This window comes from Callorhinus ursinus, unplaced genomic scaffold, assembly GCF_003265705.2.
Source record: "Callorhinus ursinus isolate GAN/ISIS: 27379988/994484 unplaced genomic scaffold, GSC_fseal_2.0 scaffold21, whole genome shotgun sequence".
In the NCBI taxonomy this organism is placed as follows: Eukaryota; Metazoa; Chordata; class Mammalia; order Carnivora; family Otariidae; genus Callorhinus; species Callorhinus ursinus.
The window spans coordinates 424,319-442,961 of NW_027397083.1; the positions used below are offsets into that span (position 1 = coordinate 424,319).

Consider the following 18,643-nt stretch of genomic DNA (forward strand, 5'->3'; position numbering starts at 1 on the left):
TTTACATAAGTTTTATTTTTGCATGGAATTCTTAAAATGTGTCTGCAGTTAATTTCTTTTTCTTTTATTATGTTCAGTTAGCCAGCATATAGTACATCATTAGTTTTTGATGTCATGTTCAACGATGCATTAGTTGTGTATAACGCCCAGTGCTCATCTCAACATGTGCTCTCCTTATTACCCATCACCCGATTACCCCATCCCGCTACCCCCTCCCCTCTGTAATTCTCAGTGTGTTTCCCAGAGTCCAGAGTCTCTCATGGTTTCCCTCTCTGATTTCTTCCCATTCAGTTTTCCCTCCCTTCCCCTGTGGTCCTCCGCGCAGTTAATTTCCATAATAAAATATTCCAGAAGAATGATAAGATTGCCCCTTCAAGGTTCAGTATATTTACTGTTCTTGATGTAATCCATTTGACATCATAGGTGATAAGATTGCAGGGTCTGCCTGGCATTTCTTATGCCTGAAGGAAAGTAAGGGAGCAGGATTTATCCTGCTATTTTGGGCTCTTTTTTTCTAATCATGGCCAATGATCTTGATTGTTGTATGTTTGGTTTTGAATGAACATGGGAAGTGAAAACCAACAACAAAAGGAAAAAAAGTAAAAATAACTTTAGGAATCAATATGAGATATACTCTCTGTTTTCCAGTTATATAATCTTTCTCTACTACTGGGTGTTTTAATCATCATCTTTATCTAAATACTTTATTTCATTTTCCCTCATCAGTAAATAAAAATATATTGTAATATATATTTTACTGTTTCTGTCTTATTAAAAACACTTTTTATTTAAAATATGTCAATAATATAAAAGGATAAAAACAAGTCAACTTCACTGAAAGCATTTCCTGTAATTTCAAAAATAACAAGATTTCAGGATGGCCAGGTCACATGTACCTTCAAAACAGACATGACAAAATATACCACAGCAACTAGTGTTTCCAAAGAAACCTTTTCTAACTTTCTTGAAATATAAATTCATTGTGAATTTAGCTGATGAAATCTTTCTATTTCTACTGAAGGATGTTCTAAGCATATAAACCTATGATTCAGATTTTACTACGGAAACATAGTCTGGATCTTGTGGTCTCATCAGGGACACTGACAGATAATATTGAGTCAGGACAGTTTTCCCTTCCAGGTAGTTAAATAATCCTCTTCTTTGGGTATTTAAAATCAGATTAATAATATCAGAATAATGGATCACTTTTCTTTGTGTTTTTCTGCCACAATTACTGCTCCCCTCAAGCATAGTAGAGTCCCTGTGATACAAAGAGAATTGTTGCCACAATGATCTCATTTTACAGATGGGGAAACTGAAGACACAGAGAAGTCATAGCAATGTAGGGACAGAGCTTGGAATCTCACATATGTCACTAGAGCCAGGTGCTTTGGTCCAGATTGGCAGTCATAATATTACAATATTTATAAGAACTTTTAGTGTTATCTCTTCTGTGACTTAATTCAACAGCTTAGCAGAAAGAAAACTTCTTTCTCCCCCAAATTAATGTAATAATAAAATGCAATAAAAATTCCATTTTATTTGTATGATGAGTTCAACATAAAGATCTTCTGAAGACAAATGAGAATAAGAACCATTAAAACAATCTCCGTGAAAAAATGAGGGAACTTTTTTCTTACCACTTATCAAAAGTTTCTATAATTTATTAATAAAAATGATTATAAGTCATTAGAAAATGTGCAGGACTAGACAGATGGCACATGGACTGACATTAAAAATTGAGCAGAATAGGAAATCTATTAAAAAAATTTCAAAAAGGTGACTTTAATCAGTGGAGAAATCATTCAATTGTGCTGAGACAAGTGGCAATCAGTTTGGAACGACAAAACCAAAGTCATCTCAGATTTATTCCTTGCATTATACACTAAAATATTCAAGAAAATTTAAATGTAAATATAAAAATACAAAAGAACAAAAAATATAGGAAAAAGTATTTTTGGGTTGTGCAAAGAAATCTTTTTCAGTAAAACCAAAGCCAGGAATCATATATATCACAGAAAATTGACTACCTAAAAATAAAAGTAATCTGTATAGGAAAATACAACATAAACAATGTTGATGATAATAAAATTGGAAAAGAATTAGCAACATGTATGAGGGGGAAAGTTATTCTGGGTATGTAAAGAGCGCCTACAAATTAATAATGAACAGCCAGTTAGACAAATAGGCTAAAAATGTATATGAGCAAATCAGTAAAGTAAATGTAAAATTAAAAACAATGAAATAATTTTTTCATCTAAGATCACCAAGAACTAAAGTTGAATAATTATGGGTAGTGTTGACAATAGAATGGCCAGGAATATTGTCATAAAATCTTGATACTTGTGTAAATTGGTACCAACTTTTAGAAACAATTTGGTAACATTTTGTGTGTGTGTGTGTGTGTGTGTGTGTGTGTGTAGAAATATTTGCAAGAATGTATTCCAAACTATTAAGAGTAGTTGTGAAATGGTCTTTCCGATGGTTTTTTAAAAAATTTTTATGTTAGAAAAGTTGTCTCAACTGTGGATAACTTTTTGTTCAAACAATGAAACCATATTCAAAACAAGTAAGTTTCATAATATTGAGATGGTCAATCATTAACCCAGGGACCTTTCTGCAGATTGAAGATACTTCAAGACAATGGCTGGAGGAAGGAACAATACAATAGTCATCAGATTCATCCTTTTAGGATTCTCAGATTATCCAAAGCTCAAGATTGTTCTTTTTGCAGTATTCTTGGGTTCTTATTTCTTGACAGTGGCCTGGAACCTGGGCCTCATCATCCTGATTAGGATGGATTCTTACCTACATACACCCATGTACTTCCTCCTCAGCAATTTATCCTTCTTAGATTTGTGCTATGTTACCTCCACAACCCCAAAAATGCTCTCAGACTTCTTCCAGAAGCCTAAATACATCTCATTTTTGGGGTGCACTATGCAGTACTTCTTCTCTAGCCTGGGTCTGACTGAGTGCTGTCTCCTGGCAGCCATGGCTTATGACCGATATGCTGCCATTTGTAATGCTCTGCTCTACACTGCCATCATGTCACCCAGCCTCTGTGTCCAGATGATGGTAGGAGCCTATATAACTGGCCTCTTTGGTTCATTGATCCAACTGTGTGCTTTACTTCAGCTCAGTTTCTGTGGGCCAAATGTTATCAACCACTTCTTCTGTGATCTGCCTCAATTATTAGTCCTATCCTGCTCTCAAACCTTTTTCCTAAAAGTCATGAAATTTGTGATAGCAGTGATTTTTGGTGTGATATCTGTCTTTGTCATCATGATATCTTATAGTTATATCGTTGCTACCATCCTGAAGATCAGCTCTGGTGAAGGCAAATCCAAGGCTTTCAACACCTGTACTTCTCATCTGATAGCAGTGATCTGTTTTTTTTCAATCAGGTCTCTTTGTCTGTATGAACCCCAGCACTGATAATTCTCTGGGCCATGACAAGATGGCATCAGTCTTCTATACAGTGGTGATCCCTATGTTGAATCCTTTGATTTACAGCTTGAGGAACAAGGAAATCAAAGATGCCCTTAAGAGGTATAAGAAGAGAGCATTTTCCCATTGTCACAGTTAAAGGTCTGGTAGGCTGGTGGCCCTGGTGATGGAAAGTTTCAAGACTATGCAAGGGAAATGCATTTAACTTTATTCAACCCTAGTGATCCTCTGGCAGGATTGCAAATGAGTCAACCCATCTAAATCCAGGACTGGCTCAGTGCAATGCAAATGCTATGGCTTCTTTGAATCTTGACAGTTAGCTCTACTCTTGTATATCAGTAATGACCTCACAAAGCAGTTAATTTATTAATTGTTATATTAATATAAACCTTCAGTTCCTTGGTGTTTGACCCTTACATATTCTTTCAGAACTTCTGCCTGCAGGCTGGAGAGATTAGGGCTAAACACAAGACCAGTAGTCTTTGTCATACACATCACAAGCAGAATCATGACCACTTAGTCCCAGACTTCAAACACTTTGGGTGCCTGAGGAAATTCTACTTAGTTGAGATGGGGAAATGGAGAGAAGCATTACTTCAGACTGTGACCTAACTTCCCTGAAGGGAGATCTGCCATAGGGAGTTTGGTCTAGAGTTTATTTTCTGGGTTTTTATTTCTAGAACTCAACATCAATAGCTTGTAAGCGAATGAACAGGGGGATTTCCATGGTACTACCCTGATCTGGGAAAGCTAAAATACAAAAGAAAGAAATGACCATTTGGACTCTAAGATAGAGTCCAAATTATTATCTGTTATTATGGCAGACTGGATAGCATAAATGTACCCATTACGGCAAAGTTGAAGATGTTGGAACAAATGTTTTTAGAAAATATTTTAAAATAGATTTCTGAGCAGGCAAGAAAATAGGAAACCTTCAGAACCCAAATATAAAGTAAAATCAGAAATCCTGGGAGTAAAGGCAGCTCTGACAATGGCTTTCACAGTGGGGGAATCTGCTGAAATCTGAAAGGATCAGTATTTTGACAGGCATGTGGGTTTGGGGAAAGAGAGACCAAGCCTGGGGCTGCCTGGGACTTTGATAGGAGACCCAGACATACATATGAGGGTCCAATCGACTGTACTTCAGTGTGAGAGGAAATTAAGAGGAAAAAAAATCCTGTTTCATAAAAAGGAAATCTTGACTCTCTCCGGCTTCATGCTGGGTATGGCAAAAAGTAAACTCAGAAATTGTAACCACATGCCCTAGTGGAGGTTTGTGGTCTGAATTCATACTACCTGTGCAGTTCAAGGAATCTTTAGCTGAGAATTTATTTTCAAGTAGTTCCAAGTTGGTAGTACCCTCAAGTACCAATCAGAAGAAAATGCAAATCCCCTTTTAAGACTAAGAGAGAATCTTAAATGCAGGTTCAAATAATTTTCCTAAATAACTTTTTAAAGAAAACTGGGTGACACAAATCTCAAAGTACACAAGGAAACAAGACCTAATGGGTGAAAGCCAAGAAGACATGGTCATTCAGACCTATAAAGATATCAGGAATGGTAACTGTCTCAATGCAAATATAAAATAGGTGGACTGATATGTCCAAAAAGAAGGGGAATTAAAAATATCTTTAAAGACCAGCTGAATGAAGTTTCCTGAGGATTTCTGCATCTGGAAGTGTGGTGAATTATAGATACCTAAATGACCCTCCTAACTGAAACAACTGAAATGTTGGATTTGAAATAAAATCATCTTTTAAGTGAATTTCCACTTAATTTAATGAAAAGGAAGAACAAGCTAAGCCCCTAAGTGAAGTGAAACCAGGAGCCCAGGGAAGTAAACAAGTGCTAAAAATGGCTTTCTTCTTGGAGAATCCTGCTGAATGCTGGAGACCTTAGCTTCTGCTATGTCAACTATGGGTGGTGAAGGCTAGAAGACAAAACTCAGGGTGTGCCCCCAGGTGATTTGGACGGCAACCTGCACATAAAGCCCAGGCGACTATACCCTTAGTGTAAATAAGTGAGAATCCCTCAGATTATGCTCAAAAAACAACAACAACAAAAAACAGTTTATAGTAAATAAAGGCACAAGCGTAGAGAGTCAAGCCCCTATAACTGAGAACAAGTAGGGGAAAAAATTGTCCATATTAACATACCTAAAAATCTTCAGATATTGGAATTATCAGTAAGAGGATAAGGCAATAAGGATTAGCTATGGTGAAACAGGTTAAATCTCCCCCAGAAGGAAGATATTTGCTCCTCAAAGGGAGAAATACTGAGAACAGGTCTGAGACCTGGCCACTCAGAGTGCTGAAAACAAGGGCATCAAAAGGAGGCGTCCTTACCATTTGCAACAACATGAACGGACCTTGAAGGCACTATGCTCAGTGAAATAAGTCAGAGAAAAACAAACGCTATATGATCTCACTTATATGTTAAATCTAAAAAAAGTAAAAACAAAAAAACCCCAAACTCAGATACAGAGATCAGATTGCTGGTATCCAGAGGGAGTGGAATGGAGTGTGGGCAAAATGGGTGAAGTTTATCAAAAGGTATGAACTTCCATTTATCAAATAAATCATAGAGATGTAAAGGACAGCATGGTGACTCTAGTTAATGATATGGTATTGTATATTTGAAAGTTGCTAACAGAGTAGATCTTAAAAGTTCTCATCACACACAAAAAAGATGGATGTTAACTAAACTTATGGTGATCATTTCCCAATAATATATTAACATCGAATCATTATGTTATATATCTGAAATTAATATAATGTATGTCAATTATAATCTCAAAAAAAAAAAAAGCAAAGGGTAGAGGCTTGGTATATCCATGTGGTGGAGTATTATTCAGCCATAAAAAGGAATGGAGTAGTGATACATGCTACAACAAGGATGAACCTTGAAAACATCATGCTAAGTGAAAGAGTCTGCCACAAAGGACCATATATGGCATGATTCCATTTTAATGAAATCTTCAAAACAGGGAGATCTATAGAGATGGGAAGTGGATTAGTGGTTGCCTAGGGACAAGGCGAGGGGAGTGATTGCTAATGGGCATGGAGTTTATTTTGATGAACATTTTCTAAAATTAGATTGTGGTAATGGTCACAAAACTCTGAATATACGAAAAGGCACTGGATTGCACACTTTAAATGGGCAAATTTTATAATATGTGAAGTATATCTCAATAAAGCTTTAAAAAAATCCCACAAAATGGAGAACTGTGATGGAAAGTGCATAGGACCAAAGGCGACACTCTTGGGAAGGCACTGTTTCTGTGACGGGTATTCCATAGAGATTTGGTAATGAAAAAGGAAATGAACCATGGAAATTAAACGTCTTAAGAAAATTTTAAAAATCAGGTAAAGCACAACCCAATCTCCATTCCTAAGTCACCATATGAAACTGCCCTTGTTATATTAACATAAGAGGACAGACTTTTACTAAGAAACATAGTACACTTACAACCATACTTGATTCCTGCATAGCCCTGCACAGTCTCAGACTCTTAGACCACAGGCTGTGGTAAAACCATGATTGACTAATACTCCCAGGGTCCTAGCAAAGCCCCAGCAGCAAGACACACTGGATAGCTCCATGCTCTTGGGACAGAACTGACCCAAGTGAGGAACTGAGAAGGAGGAGGGGGCAGGCCCTTTGATCAGAAGTGGAAATGAAGAGATTCACCATAGGTTTCCTTGAAATAGCGTTTTTTTCTCTTTATGCAATTAAAATATGGCTCGTGCCAATTAGAGTTACATATGGATTGGCAGGAATATGTTACATGGTTATGAAGATGACCACATTAACCAAAGAATGTGAAATGGCAAGTAAACTGGAATAAATTTTGTAATATATGAAGTATATTTCTTACATATGTATATCTATTACAATTTGACATTAAAATGTGAAATCCTGTTAAGACTTTCATCAACCAGTAGAGGGAGATCCATCGCAAGAGTATGTAGTGATTGAGAAGTTAACACAGACATGGCCTTAGGCAGATCTGACTAGTGACAGTGATGATGCTGACTTTAGTGTGTGTAACTCTTTGCAGTTTATATCCACAAACATTTGGTCTTCATGACAGCTTGGCTGATAGATGAGGAAGCAGACCTTCAGCTCCACTTGCTGAAGTGACCTAGCAAATGAGCAGCAGATGAAGGACAAGGCATGCATGTTTACCAGCATCACCCAAGGGGACAGAATGTTAACACCTCTCCCATAGTGGTCCAGACAGGATACCCTTTGTCCCCAGTAGTTGCCACTTTAGTTGGGATTACCCCTTCAAATATCTTGGCATGCATGCCTGAGAGAGGGTGAATACATCCATGTCTGTGTTGTGCACAGGAGATAGGAATATTTCTCTTTGAAACTTCTCTTCATCCCAAGCACTCACAACTCTTAGACTCTTTTATGTTTGGATAAAGATAAGAAAATTCTGACTGTAAGAAAATTCCTCTTTGAACTAAGCAACAAGTTCTTTCCAAGTGACTTCAACCTATTACTTCTCATCTGCAAAGGGACATTAACTATCCTCCCTCCTTACTTCATTAGATGCAGAAAGAGGTATGTGGAGCTAAACAATGCAATATTTTCTCTTACCCTGTTCAGGAGGAATACAGTAAGCAGAGACCCCAGCTGCACTATAACCCAGCTGCACTATCCCACCAGACTTCTGACCCAAGAAGTTGAGATAATATGTCTATTGTTCAAAGCTGCTAAATTTGCGTTAATTCATCATTCTGCAATAGAAAACTGATATCCTCATTGCAAGTTTTAGTTTGCTTCTTTGTAAGGCTACCCCCCCAAACTTTGCAGTTGATATCCCAATGAAGCTATTATCTTTTTAAAAGAAGTTTCTTTGGTTGTTCAAAGAAGGTTGTCCAAATAGGTTGTCCTGTTCAATTCAGGATATAGTCATTGAACATCTAGTTGATGCCAGGCACTGGAACACAAAGATGAATAAGTTAAAATTCTAAAAATTCTCAAAGAGGAATAATACAAGTAGATGCGTAACTGTTATCTGAGTCAGAAAGTGATGGAAGCCACGGAGGAATAACAGGTACAAGCCATGGGAATTTAGGTTAGAGAGAATTGAGTGTCTCAAGAAAGTTTATCTGGAATGGCTGTGGGGAATATGATAGGGCTCAGGAAGGATTTCATGCAGCAGTGAATATCTTTGTGGAGTTAGAGACCACATTTAAATAGATGATCCCATCAGCAACCTAAATCTGGGACTAGTCCTAGAAAGAGAAGAAGGTGGTAAGTGGTGGTGGTAGGAACCACTCAGAGACAGAGTGATGGATCCATGAATTTTGGAGGGTCTAAGGAGCAAGAAGTCATCAAGCATAGATTCACTGAGAGTTGCACACTAGAAAAACAGGAAATTTTGGTAAAGGGAAATATTAGAGTTTGAGATTTTGAAATTAAGTTTCCCATTTTGATGAGACCCGGGCTAGGGCTGCCAAATCATGTGACTAGGGTGGAATAGAGTTTCAAGTTGGTGGGGTTGTCAAGATCAAGACAATGCAAAGCTAGGGAATTTGGAGAGGCATCAACCTTGAAACCATTTGGTTCATCTTTCTGGTTGACCTTAAACACAGAGGACTAAATAAATGTACACTTGAGAAACATGCAGAAGAATGAGATAATCACAGTGAGGTGAAATCAATCTAGAAATATTTCTTGCATTATTGAGCTTGAAATTTGGCCTTATGGAGAGGCAATAAATGGCTGAGCAATAGGTCATTCCTTGCTATTCCTAGCCATGTGTACCTGATAGCCCAAACCCATTCATTGATCAACTTGAGAAGAGTGTTGTCTTGAGACATCAGAGATATAATAGAGGCAGTGCGCAGAGGGAACCCATTGGGTTTTCCCCTCTACCTTTCTATCTGCCACACCTGACAGAATTTCAACATTAATTTTAGATTTTCAAGACTAATAATTCAGTAAATGAATAGATAATTGATAATCCATAACTGTCTTCCCCTCTCTTCTTCTCTTGCTTCCCAAACCAACAACATCCATGTAGACTGAAGTGTCCCCTATTCGTCTGGCTTTTTATGGCCTCATAACAAGGCCTTTCCTACCATCTGGGATCCATCTGGATAGTCCTCTCCAGTAAACATTCATCAACCTAATGGCCTGCCTCTAGTCACAGCTGCCTCTTCTCCTTGAAATTGAGCCCCACTGACAAAATGCTTAGAAGTACTAAGATCAAGCAAGTTCAGGGTGGTTGTGCATTTCCCAAGTCATATCAGCTCTGGATCTTTTTCAGGTCTATTTTAAGGGACAACTCAGTGTTATAATGCATGGCAGTTAATTGGATGCATGATTCCCAAAGGCTCCATGCTTGCCTGTGTTCCTGGTCTCAGCAAGGCTTCTTTAGGAAAGGTTTGGGATGGGCTTACTCAGCAGGGGATACATAGCAGTGTGGCTTCCTAGAAAAGGGTCTACTCTTCCCATCACTCCAAACAGGACTGAAGGATCAGAGTCTCTTTAAAAAACCAACAGTAGACACTGGGGAGGGTCACATCTGCCTGACACATGTGGCTGGGTGACTATTTTCTAGGCTTTACTACCTTGCGGGTTTATAGATTTAGTCTAAGACTAAGAATAGATTCCAAGAGACTACCTTCTCCACTTACCCTAGATCCAGAAAAATAAAATTTTATTCTGTTTTCGATAAGCTAAAACAACTATTTACATAGACAGACAAGACCAGCCTCCTACAGCTTTGCCCTCTGTGTACCCCTTCCCTTCCTGTTTCTGGGTTCCCTGTCTTTCTCATTACTGTTTGTCTCTCTGTTCTCATGCAGCCTTCCTTCACCTCTTGTGATTGGCACAGGCTTCCATTATGGCTCTGCCAACTACTGGTCATGATCTGGGGAGCAGCCACAACTGAGGACAACTGCTGCAGAGTATCCCTTTCCATGGCCTTTCCTTCAGTCTCCAAATCTGTTCCAGTTTCCCCAATCTTGAGGATTCTTTCACTTGACAATGCCAGCCATTGTACCTACCTTTCATTTCATTCTCTTCTTTACCAAACTACCATTCACTTTCTTCAGCACCTGGCTTTACTCAAATCCCCTAGTCTCCACTCCAAGTACCCCATCTGGGTTGGATGGGCTTCTATTGAAACTGTGATGGGAAGATCACAGCCTCCTTCCTGCTTGCCACATCCTGTTTTCTCCACTTTGATGTCCATGCCATGTTCACCAAGCATCACTGGATGGTGAAGGTTCTGAGGATCAGGATAAGGAATTTGGATGTCATCAGGATATTAAGGAACAACAACAAACTAATGAATATTCTTGAGCAAGGAATGACATGACTGGATCTGTGCTTTAGGGAAGTCCATCTGCAGTTTAAGGAGAAAGGACTGAATTAGAGAGAGTCTAAAGTCAGAAAGATCAGTTAAAGGGAAAGTGGCCAATCATGAACAATCAGGTTAGAAACCCCCTGACAAAAAGGGACTGGGATGGAGATGTCAGAAAAGGAGGCCTTGTTTTCTCTTGATCGTATTTTTATTCTGCAAATGTCAAAGAGAGTCCTTTCTGAAGTTTTGTCTTGGAGAGGAGGGACAAAGGGAGGGAAGGAGAGAGGCAGGAATTTTTTTAAAAATCACAGTCTTCCAGCACCCTATTCTTTTACCCTTCAATCTGAAGTAAGGAGTGTTTTGGTTTTATTTTTATTATTTTTAATCTAGAAAAGATTAATTGCATACAAACTACCGCATTGACCACGGTTGATCCTTTCCCCAGTATCAAGCCTTAAAGAGACCCCAAGAAGGTAGACATAAGGTCAGGAACTGGGAATTCGAGGAAAAAGTCTCAATTTTTTAGCCTCACAGTGGGGGACTATGACCCTGGTAGAAGAGAAGTGGGTGGGGTTTGGGGGTGGAGAAGGGAAGCTATAGCAGATTTTTCTCATCTGGATGCAAGCTGCAGAGCTGCCAACATAAATAGGGTGTGGCCGCCATCTCTCACAAATCCTTGAAGGAAGCCATGTGTCCTGTGGGTTTGCACAATGCTCACTTCCTTCTGTTACTTGCATGTCCCTCCCCAGGACACAGAAATAGAATTCGAGTCTTTTCAAGTTGGATATTTGATAAAGCATAAACAAAATGTACACGAGGGAAATCTGGCCCTAGTCAAACAGCTAAAGGTTATTTACTTTTAAACTCCCTGCCCATAGATCTTTTGAAAAATGAAGTCTATCAAATTATTCCCCCCCCATTGCCATCCATTTTTCATGTCCTTCTGGGCGGAAATGGGATGTAGAGGACAGAGGATGGACTTCGGTTTCCAGAAGACTTGAGCACAAATTCCAGCTCAATCTGTTTTGTGACCTTTGGCAAGCACGTCTCCAAAATTCCATTTTCTCATCTGAAAATACGTTTAAGAATGTTTTCCTTCTAGAGCTACTGTGAGGATACTATGAAATAAAGTATGCAAAAGCCCAATCCACACAACCAAAAATGGTAGTATCTGTCTTCTTCCCTCTTTATTTCAAAGAATCACAGAATCTTAGAATTTTACAGAACCCATAAGGTCAACTATCTCAGACTCTCTCTCTCTCTGTTAGCCTATTTTAAAATTTTTCCCCAGTTTTATTGAGATATAATTGACATATGAGATTGTATGAGTTTAAGGGGTTTAACATAATGATTGGATATTTGTATATATGGTGAAATAATATCACAATAGGCTTAGTTAGCATCACCTCACATAGTTATAATTTTTTTCTTGTGATGGGAACTTTTAAGATCTTTTCACTTAGGAAATTTCAAATATATAATACAGTATTGTTAACCATATTCCCCATGCTGTACATTACATTCCTAGGATGTATTTATCATATAACTAGAAGTTTGTACCTTTTGAATACCTTTGCCCATTCCCCCTTACCCTACATCCCCTGCCTCTGGCAACCCCTAATCTGTTCTCTGTTTCTATGAGTTTGTTTCTAATTCCACATATGAGATCACCACTGTCAAGTATACTATTTTCTCCTTACTTTCAGTGATGGAAAATCCATGCCTTTCTAGAACATCCATTCCACCTTTGGACTGTTCTATTGTTTTCCTATAATTTCTTTCTCTTTCTCTCTCCCTCTCTCTTGATTTTAATCATTTAGTCCCAGTTCCAACCCTTGGAGTCATCCAAAAGATATTTTTACATTGAAAAGATTCTGTAAAATATCTAATGCTTTACAAAGGTAACCACTGTTGTTTGAAACATCATTTTGAAGCCAAAAGGCACTCTTGGCTTTCATTACCTCTGGAGATATGTTATTGGAACCAGACCAGAGACTAGGAGTATAATGGAAGCAGGGCCAATGGAAATCATCAGCACCCAACCAAAGCTGGCATCTTCTTTACCCCTGAGCCCAGACAGCCAGTCAGGCTGCCAATAGTGCTCTCTGGGATGTGTCATATCGCACAACCTAGAGAGACCCAATGGTACCTAGGAGAGAACTGGCCTTCCTTTAAAGCCCTGTCAAGTCCTTCCCTTGGTGGCCAATTTAAAGTAGCTACATCCAAATTTTATTTATCTCTTTGTCCAAGACCAGTGCTTCAGGTGCTAGCAGAGATGGTTTCACTGTAATTCCAAGTGTCTGGTCTTAGCCATCTGACTGAAGCCCAGATTAAGGAGTTGTAGGTGAGTCTGCCCTTTGTCCTTCTTTAGGAATGGTGAATCTTAGAATCACAGAATGCGAGAGTTGGAAAGACTTTTGAAGGAAGGGAAGATGGAGCAGGCATCCTCTCTCCCTACTGCTCTGACTTTAACCAGAGGAGCTGGACTTCACCTATTTTATATTCTGGACTTCTGTAGAAAATTTTGTTTTTAAAAAGGTTCCGCTCTCTTCAAGTGGGAATAAGGAAGGAAAGTGGAATAAAAACACTCTTTATTGTGTAGACGGGAGATAAGAAGATTAAGACTCAGAATGGCAAAAAATTTTTCCCAAGGTCACACAGCAAAAAGGTAGGAGAAACAGGGCTTGAATCAGCATTGTTTTTAAAGCTTTCAGTCCAGTGTTTTTTATGCTATTCAAGATTCATGAGGGTATGCATATGTGAGTATGTTTGCATCAAAACAAATCATCTAGTTTCCTTGGATCCTCTCTAGTTGCCATTGAGACTCCAGCTTTTAGAATAAGGTAAAGTAGAAAGAGCTGCTCCTGGAAATGGAGATATAGGTCCCAGTTTCACCTCTCCTACCAACCAGCTGTATAGGCATTCACTCGTTTTCTTTGGCTTTACTTTTACTATTTATAATGTGGAAAGGCTAGGCTAACTGGTTTCTACTTCTATTATTTTAAATGTATCTCCAGAATTTTCTGGACATCCATGCAGCATTCAAAATAACATAGGTCCAATGATCTTGTGATTAGGGCAAGTTTATAGTAAATATGTTAGAAACTTTATGGAACCAGTCAAATATTTACTGGGCACCTATAAAGTGCCAAGCACTATTACAGATAAGAAGAAAAAATTGGTGAAAGCAGAAAACCTATTTCTTTCCCTATAAGCTAGTCTTTCCAGGTTTTCTTTATCATACCCTACAAAATCATGTGACCTGCACATACCTTCTGCATCTGAGTTATATCATTTATTTGGGAGTTACCATATTATAACTTCATTTCTCTTTATATTTGAATGTAGCTTTGACCTTGTTAAAAGATAAGCAGACATTCCCAGGAGAGGATAAGAAAACTCTTTCTAGTGATTTTCAGAATTCAGATTCCACATAACCAATCTTGCTTAGTTAAGTTGAGGAAAAGATCATACATCTATTGCAGCTACACTTATAATATGGTCCTGTAGATTGCTCAGACCCTCTGCCAAATTCTTTTAGAGCATTCAAGAAAGAGAACAGGCTCTGCAGTCAATTGGTGATTTAAATCTTGGCTCGGTCACTTGAATCCTTGATTTGTCATAACCTCAATGAGCTTCTGGTCTGTAATAGGTTTCTTTTCGAATTTTTGTAAATTGAACTCATTCAGCAAATATTATTTTATATCTTCTCTGTGCCAGAAACTATAGAAGGTACTGAGCCTATAATGTCTTCCCAGATTTTATAGTTAAGGATACAGACAGAATAAGTCAGCAAAAAGAAAGGAAGTACAAAGCGTAATAAGTGTTATGAAGTAAGCTAACATATTGCTGTAAATATTGGCAATAACATAAGTAAAAGGCATATGGTCAATGTAGCTATTGTTATGTACAAGTATGTGCACCTGGCTTTAAGCAGCAGGTGCAGTGGAGAACAAACTCTGGATTAGGAATGGAGAGACCTGGATTCAAATCCTGACAGTGCTGATCATTTGTTAAGCAATAAAAATTACTGCTTTTTCTCTCTCCAAAACTTGATGTAACTTATTTCTTTTAATCCTCATACTCTATGAGGTGGTCAGTACTATCATTGTCTTCATTTTACAGTTGAAGGAAATGAAAAAAGGAGATTTAAGAGTGATGTGTCAGCTTACCCAAGGCTGCACAGTCTGTGAGGGGGGATGCAGGGTTAGAGACTGGCTCCATCTGACATCAGAGCCCAGCTTTTGGTGCCTACAGATGAGGTAACAGTTGTGGGAATGCTGTGTCAACTCAAAAAAGCTGTCTAAGTAGTGGTGGTGGCTCTCAGACCATGCAAACTATGATATATATTATATACGCACAGATATATACACATCCATATAAAATATAATATGCAATATATTCATATAATATACATTATGTATAGTTATCTTTATAAGGACATTTAACACATGCCATATACTCTATATCTGTACTTCCAGATAATTCACATCAAAATAACCAGGTTATTGATGTACTAATCATATAAAATGATTGGTAATTCACTTTTATCAGACTCTAAAAATGTATTAGACTATATATCATAGACTCTTGGCTTGATATGGGAAAGAATCATGGTGAATCTTGCTAACATATACCTTTGATGATGACCGTGAACGTGAGAAATAAGGGAGCAGGGTCTACTTGTCTGGCCATTTATGGTTTCTTTCCCCCTGCTGCACTGCAGAATGAATGGTGCTGTTACATCTCAGGGGAATGTGCATTTCTAAACCTACTCGTCCCGACTCAAATCAGCAATAGCTTTCCTCCTGGCTTTTGAAGCAACTGTCTGGTTTCCTCAGCAGCTTCCACTCCTGCTTGCACACTGGAACACTTCTCTATTATATTGTTAAACTCATATTTGATGACTCGTTCCCTGTTTACAAAGAAATAATTAAAATTTTAAAAACAAACCAAACCAAAACTTTTGTTTTCCCTCTTGCCCATAGGAGAAAAGTCAAACTCCTTAGCATGATATTTACCCAGCAAATATTTGTCGAGCTCCCACTATGTGCCAGGTAGTGGTGTAGGTGCTTGCAATACTTCAATGAACAAAAGAGACAAAAATTCCTACAAATTGGGGTCTTCCTTAAGCTAACATTCTAGTAAAGGGAGATGAAAATCAACTACCAACAACCAATAGGAGAAGGTGGTAAGTCCTATAAAAAGAGCAGAACAGGGTAAAGGGGGACAGAAATTTGGAAGTGGAGAGATTAAATATGAATATGTACATACATGTATGCAATTATATATATAGCATATGAAATTATATACATAGTATATGCAATTGTATGTATACATATATATGAAACAATTAAATGTTTTTGCCATCTTTGCTTCTGCTTTCAAAGATCTCTTACAATTTGCCCAGCTCCCCGTCTCTCAAACCTAGACTTCTGTTAATCTTCTCTTAACCCTGCTCACCCTGTGCTCCTGCCATGCTGACATTTTTAAGGTGTCTCAAGTACTATGCTCTCCTCTGCTTTTGCAAATGATTTTCCCATCTTTAATATAAAGTTCTCTGAACCAACTGCCACCAACTCCCTCACACACCAATTTTCATCCTGCTAAGCCTTTACTCACTGTTGGAACCCTCCTCAAACACACCTCTTGGAAGCCCCCAGCTGCTATGCCCAGGATCCAGGCACTGTACAAATACTTCCCAGGCACCTGTCACACTGTGCTGTGGTTTATCTGTTTCCTGACTGTCCCATGCCTTATGTTGAATATTTTGAACTTAATAATAATGTTTTATTACTTTCTACATCATCCACATTTAGCTCTATCAGACATAGGGTGCAAGGTTTGTGATCAGTTGATAATATTTGTGCAAAATGAACACCAGAACTTCACAGTTTTGAACTTTTTTTTTAAAGATTTATTGTAGAGAGAGATGAGTGTGAGCAGGGAGGGGGAGCAGAGGTAGAGAGAGAAGGAGACTCCCCGCTGAGTGTGGGGCTCAATCTCATGACCCTGAGATCATGGCCTGAACAGAAATCAAGAGTCAGATGCTTAGCCAGCTAAGCCACCCAGGTGCCCTGAACTTTTATTTTTAACTCCTTTCTTTAATCTCTAAAGGGGGTGCCAGTGTTTCAACCTATACATGCTTCATTCCACTGATTAAAGAAGAAAGAACACCTTGACGCCATAAAAGCTGGTCAGAATAAACTATGATGTTAAGAAACACAGAATTGCCTCTCTGGGTATTTCGATTTCTGACATATTTATTTTCTTTAAAAAAGGAAAGAAGTATCTAGCATAAATCTAAGGGGGTCAATAATCCAACCACAGTGCTTAGAAGCAAGTGAGAAAAAAGGGGTATTTAGTCTAAGTTCTATTAAAAACTTCCTTCAGGAAAGTGGTGACATTAGCAGTGAAGGTGATGATCCAGACAATGCAAAAATGCCAGTCCTTTCTGAGCTGTCAGTTTTGCATGAACAGTGCATCAGAATCAGGATGACAATGATCTCCGAAAGACCCAATAAATGCTGTAGAGAGGAATTCTGCTTTCGATAGAGGTAAGACATTTGCTTTTCAGTGTCTCTTGTGACGCGGGGACTCTATGATTCCATGGCAGAACAAAGTGGTTTCTTCACCTGGATTTTTGCTCCCCAGGAATCTCCCTTTGGGGCTCTGCTGGCAGCAGAGAGAAGATCCGTGGCCATGGGAAGGAACATCAGCATGACAACCAATTTCATCCTTTTGGGATTTTCAGAGCATCCAGAACTACAGGTCTTCCTCTTTGTGTTGTTTCTGGGGATCTACTCCATGACTCTGGCTTGGAACCTGGGCCTCATTGTCTTGATCAGGATGGAGTCATGCCTCCATTCTCCCATGTATTTCTTCCTTGGAAACTTGTCCTTTGTTGATATCTCATATACATCCTCCATTGCCCCCAAGATGCTCTGTGACTTCTTCAAGCAGCAGAAGACAATCTCCTTTGTGGGCTGTGCTGCTCAGTTTTTCTTCTTCATTGCCATGGGGGGCACCGAATGCTGTCTCCTGGCGGCTATGGCATATGACCGGTATGCTGCCATCTCCAACCCTCTTCTCTACACAGCCCTCATGTCACCCACCATCTGTTTGGGGATGGTCATTACAGCATACACTGGAGGGTTGCTCACTGGATTGGTCCAAACAAGCTCCATATTCCAGTTGCATTTCTGTGGGCCACGAGTCATTAACCACTTTTTCTGTGACCTGCCACCTCTGCTTGTCTTATCTTGCTCTAGCACCTTCCTCAGCCAGATAGTGAACTTTCTGGTTGTGTGTGCAGTTGGTGGGACATCAGCTCTTGTTGTCCTGGTGTCCTATGGCTACATCATTGCTGCTGTCATGAAGATCCATTCAACCCAAGGGCAGATGAAGGCTTTCAACACCTGTGCCTCTCATCTGACCACAGTGATTCTCTTCTATGGCTCTGGTCTCTTCTCATATCTCCATTCTAGTGCTGGCTACTCACAGGACCAAGACAAGGTGGTGTCCATGTTCTATGGAGCTGTGATTCCCATGCTGAATCCCATCATATATAGTCTGCGAAACAAGGAGATCAAAGATGCATTGAAAAAACTCAAGGACAGGAAGAAGCAGATATCTTCTCTGTGTCTTATAGTTCCTTGAGTTAAAAAAAAAAAACTTAAGTTCTGCTATATGCAAATAGGCATAAAAATAAGTAGGTCACAGAATTTGAGTAATGAAGAAGTTATTTCAAGCAAGATCCCCAACTTACATGTCTACTGCACAATTAGGCTCAATAAAGTTTTTCTTCCCTTTACCTTTCTTGTCATGGACTGATGCAGTTTTGACTTTGGTCACTTGCAATAGAAA

General features: G+C 38.8%; 2 protein-coding genes across 2 annotated transcripts; both read left to right on the forward strand.

Annotated features, from left to right (window-relative positions):
* The first annotated feature begins 2,643 nt into the window (after positions 1 to 2,643).
* Positions 2,644 to 3,589, forward strand: LOC112829290 (olfactory receptor 5AN6-like). Its single transcript, XM_025878772.2, is given in 2 exon segments — positions 2,644 to 3,390; positions 3,392 to 3,589. Coding segments are annotated over 2 exon segments (945 nt in total).
* Positions 3,590 to 17,386: 13,797 nt separating this feature from the next.
* On the forward strand, positions 17,387 to 18,436 carry LOC112829291 (olfactory receptor 5A1-like). Its single transcript, XM_025878773.2, has one exon. It carries the CDS (start codon positions 17,387 to 17,389, stop codon positions 18,434 to 18,436), a length of 1,050 nt encoding a protein of 349 aa, XP_025734558.2.
* Positions 18,437 to 18,643: the final 207 nt, after the last annotated feature.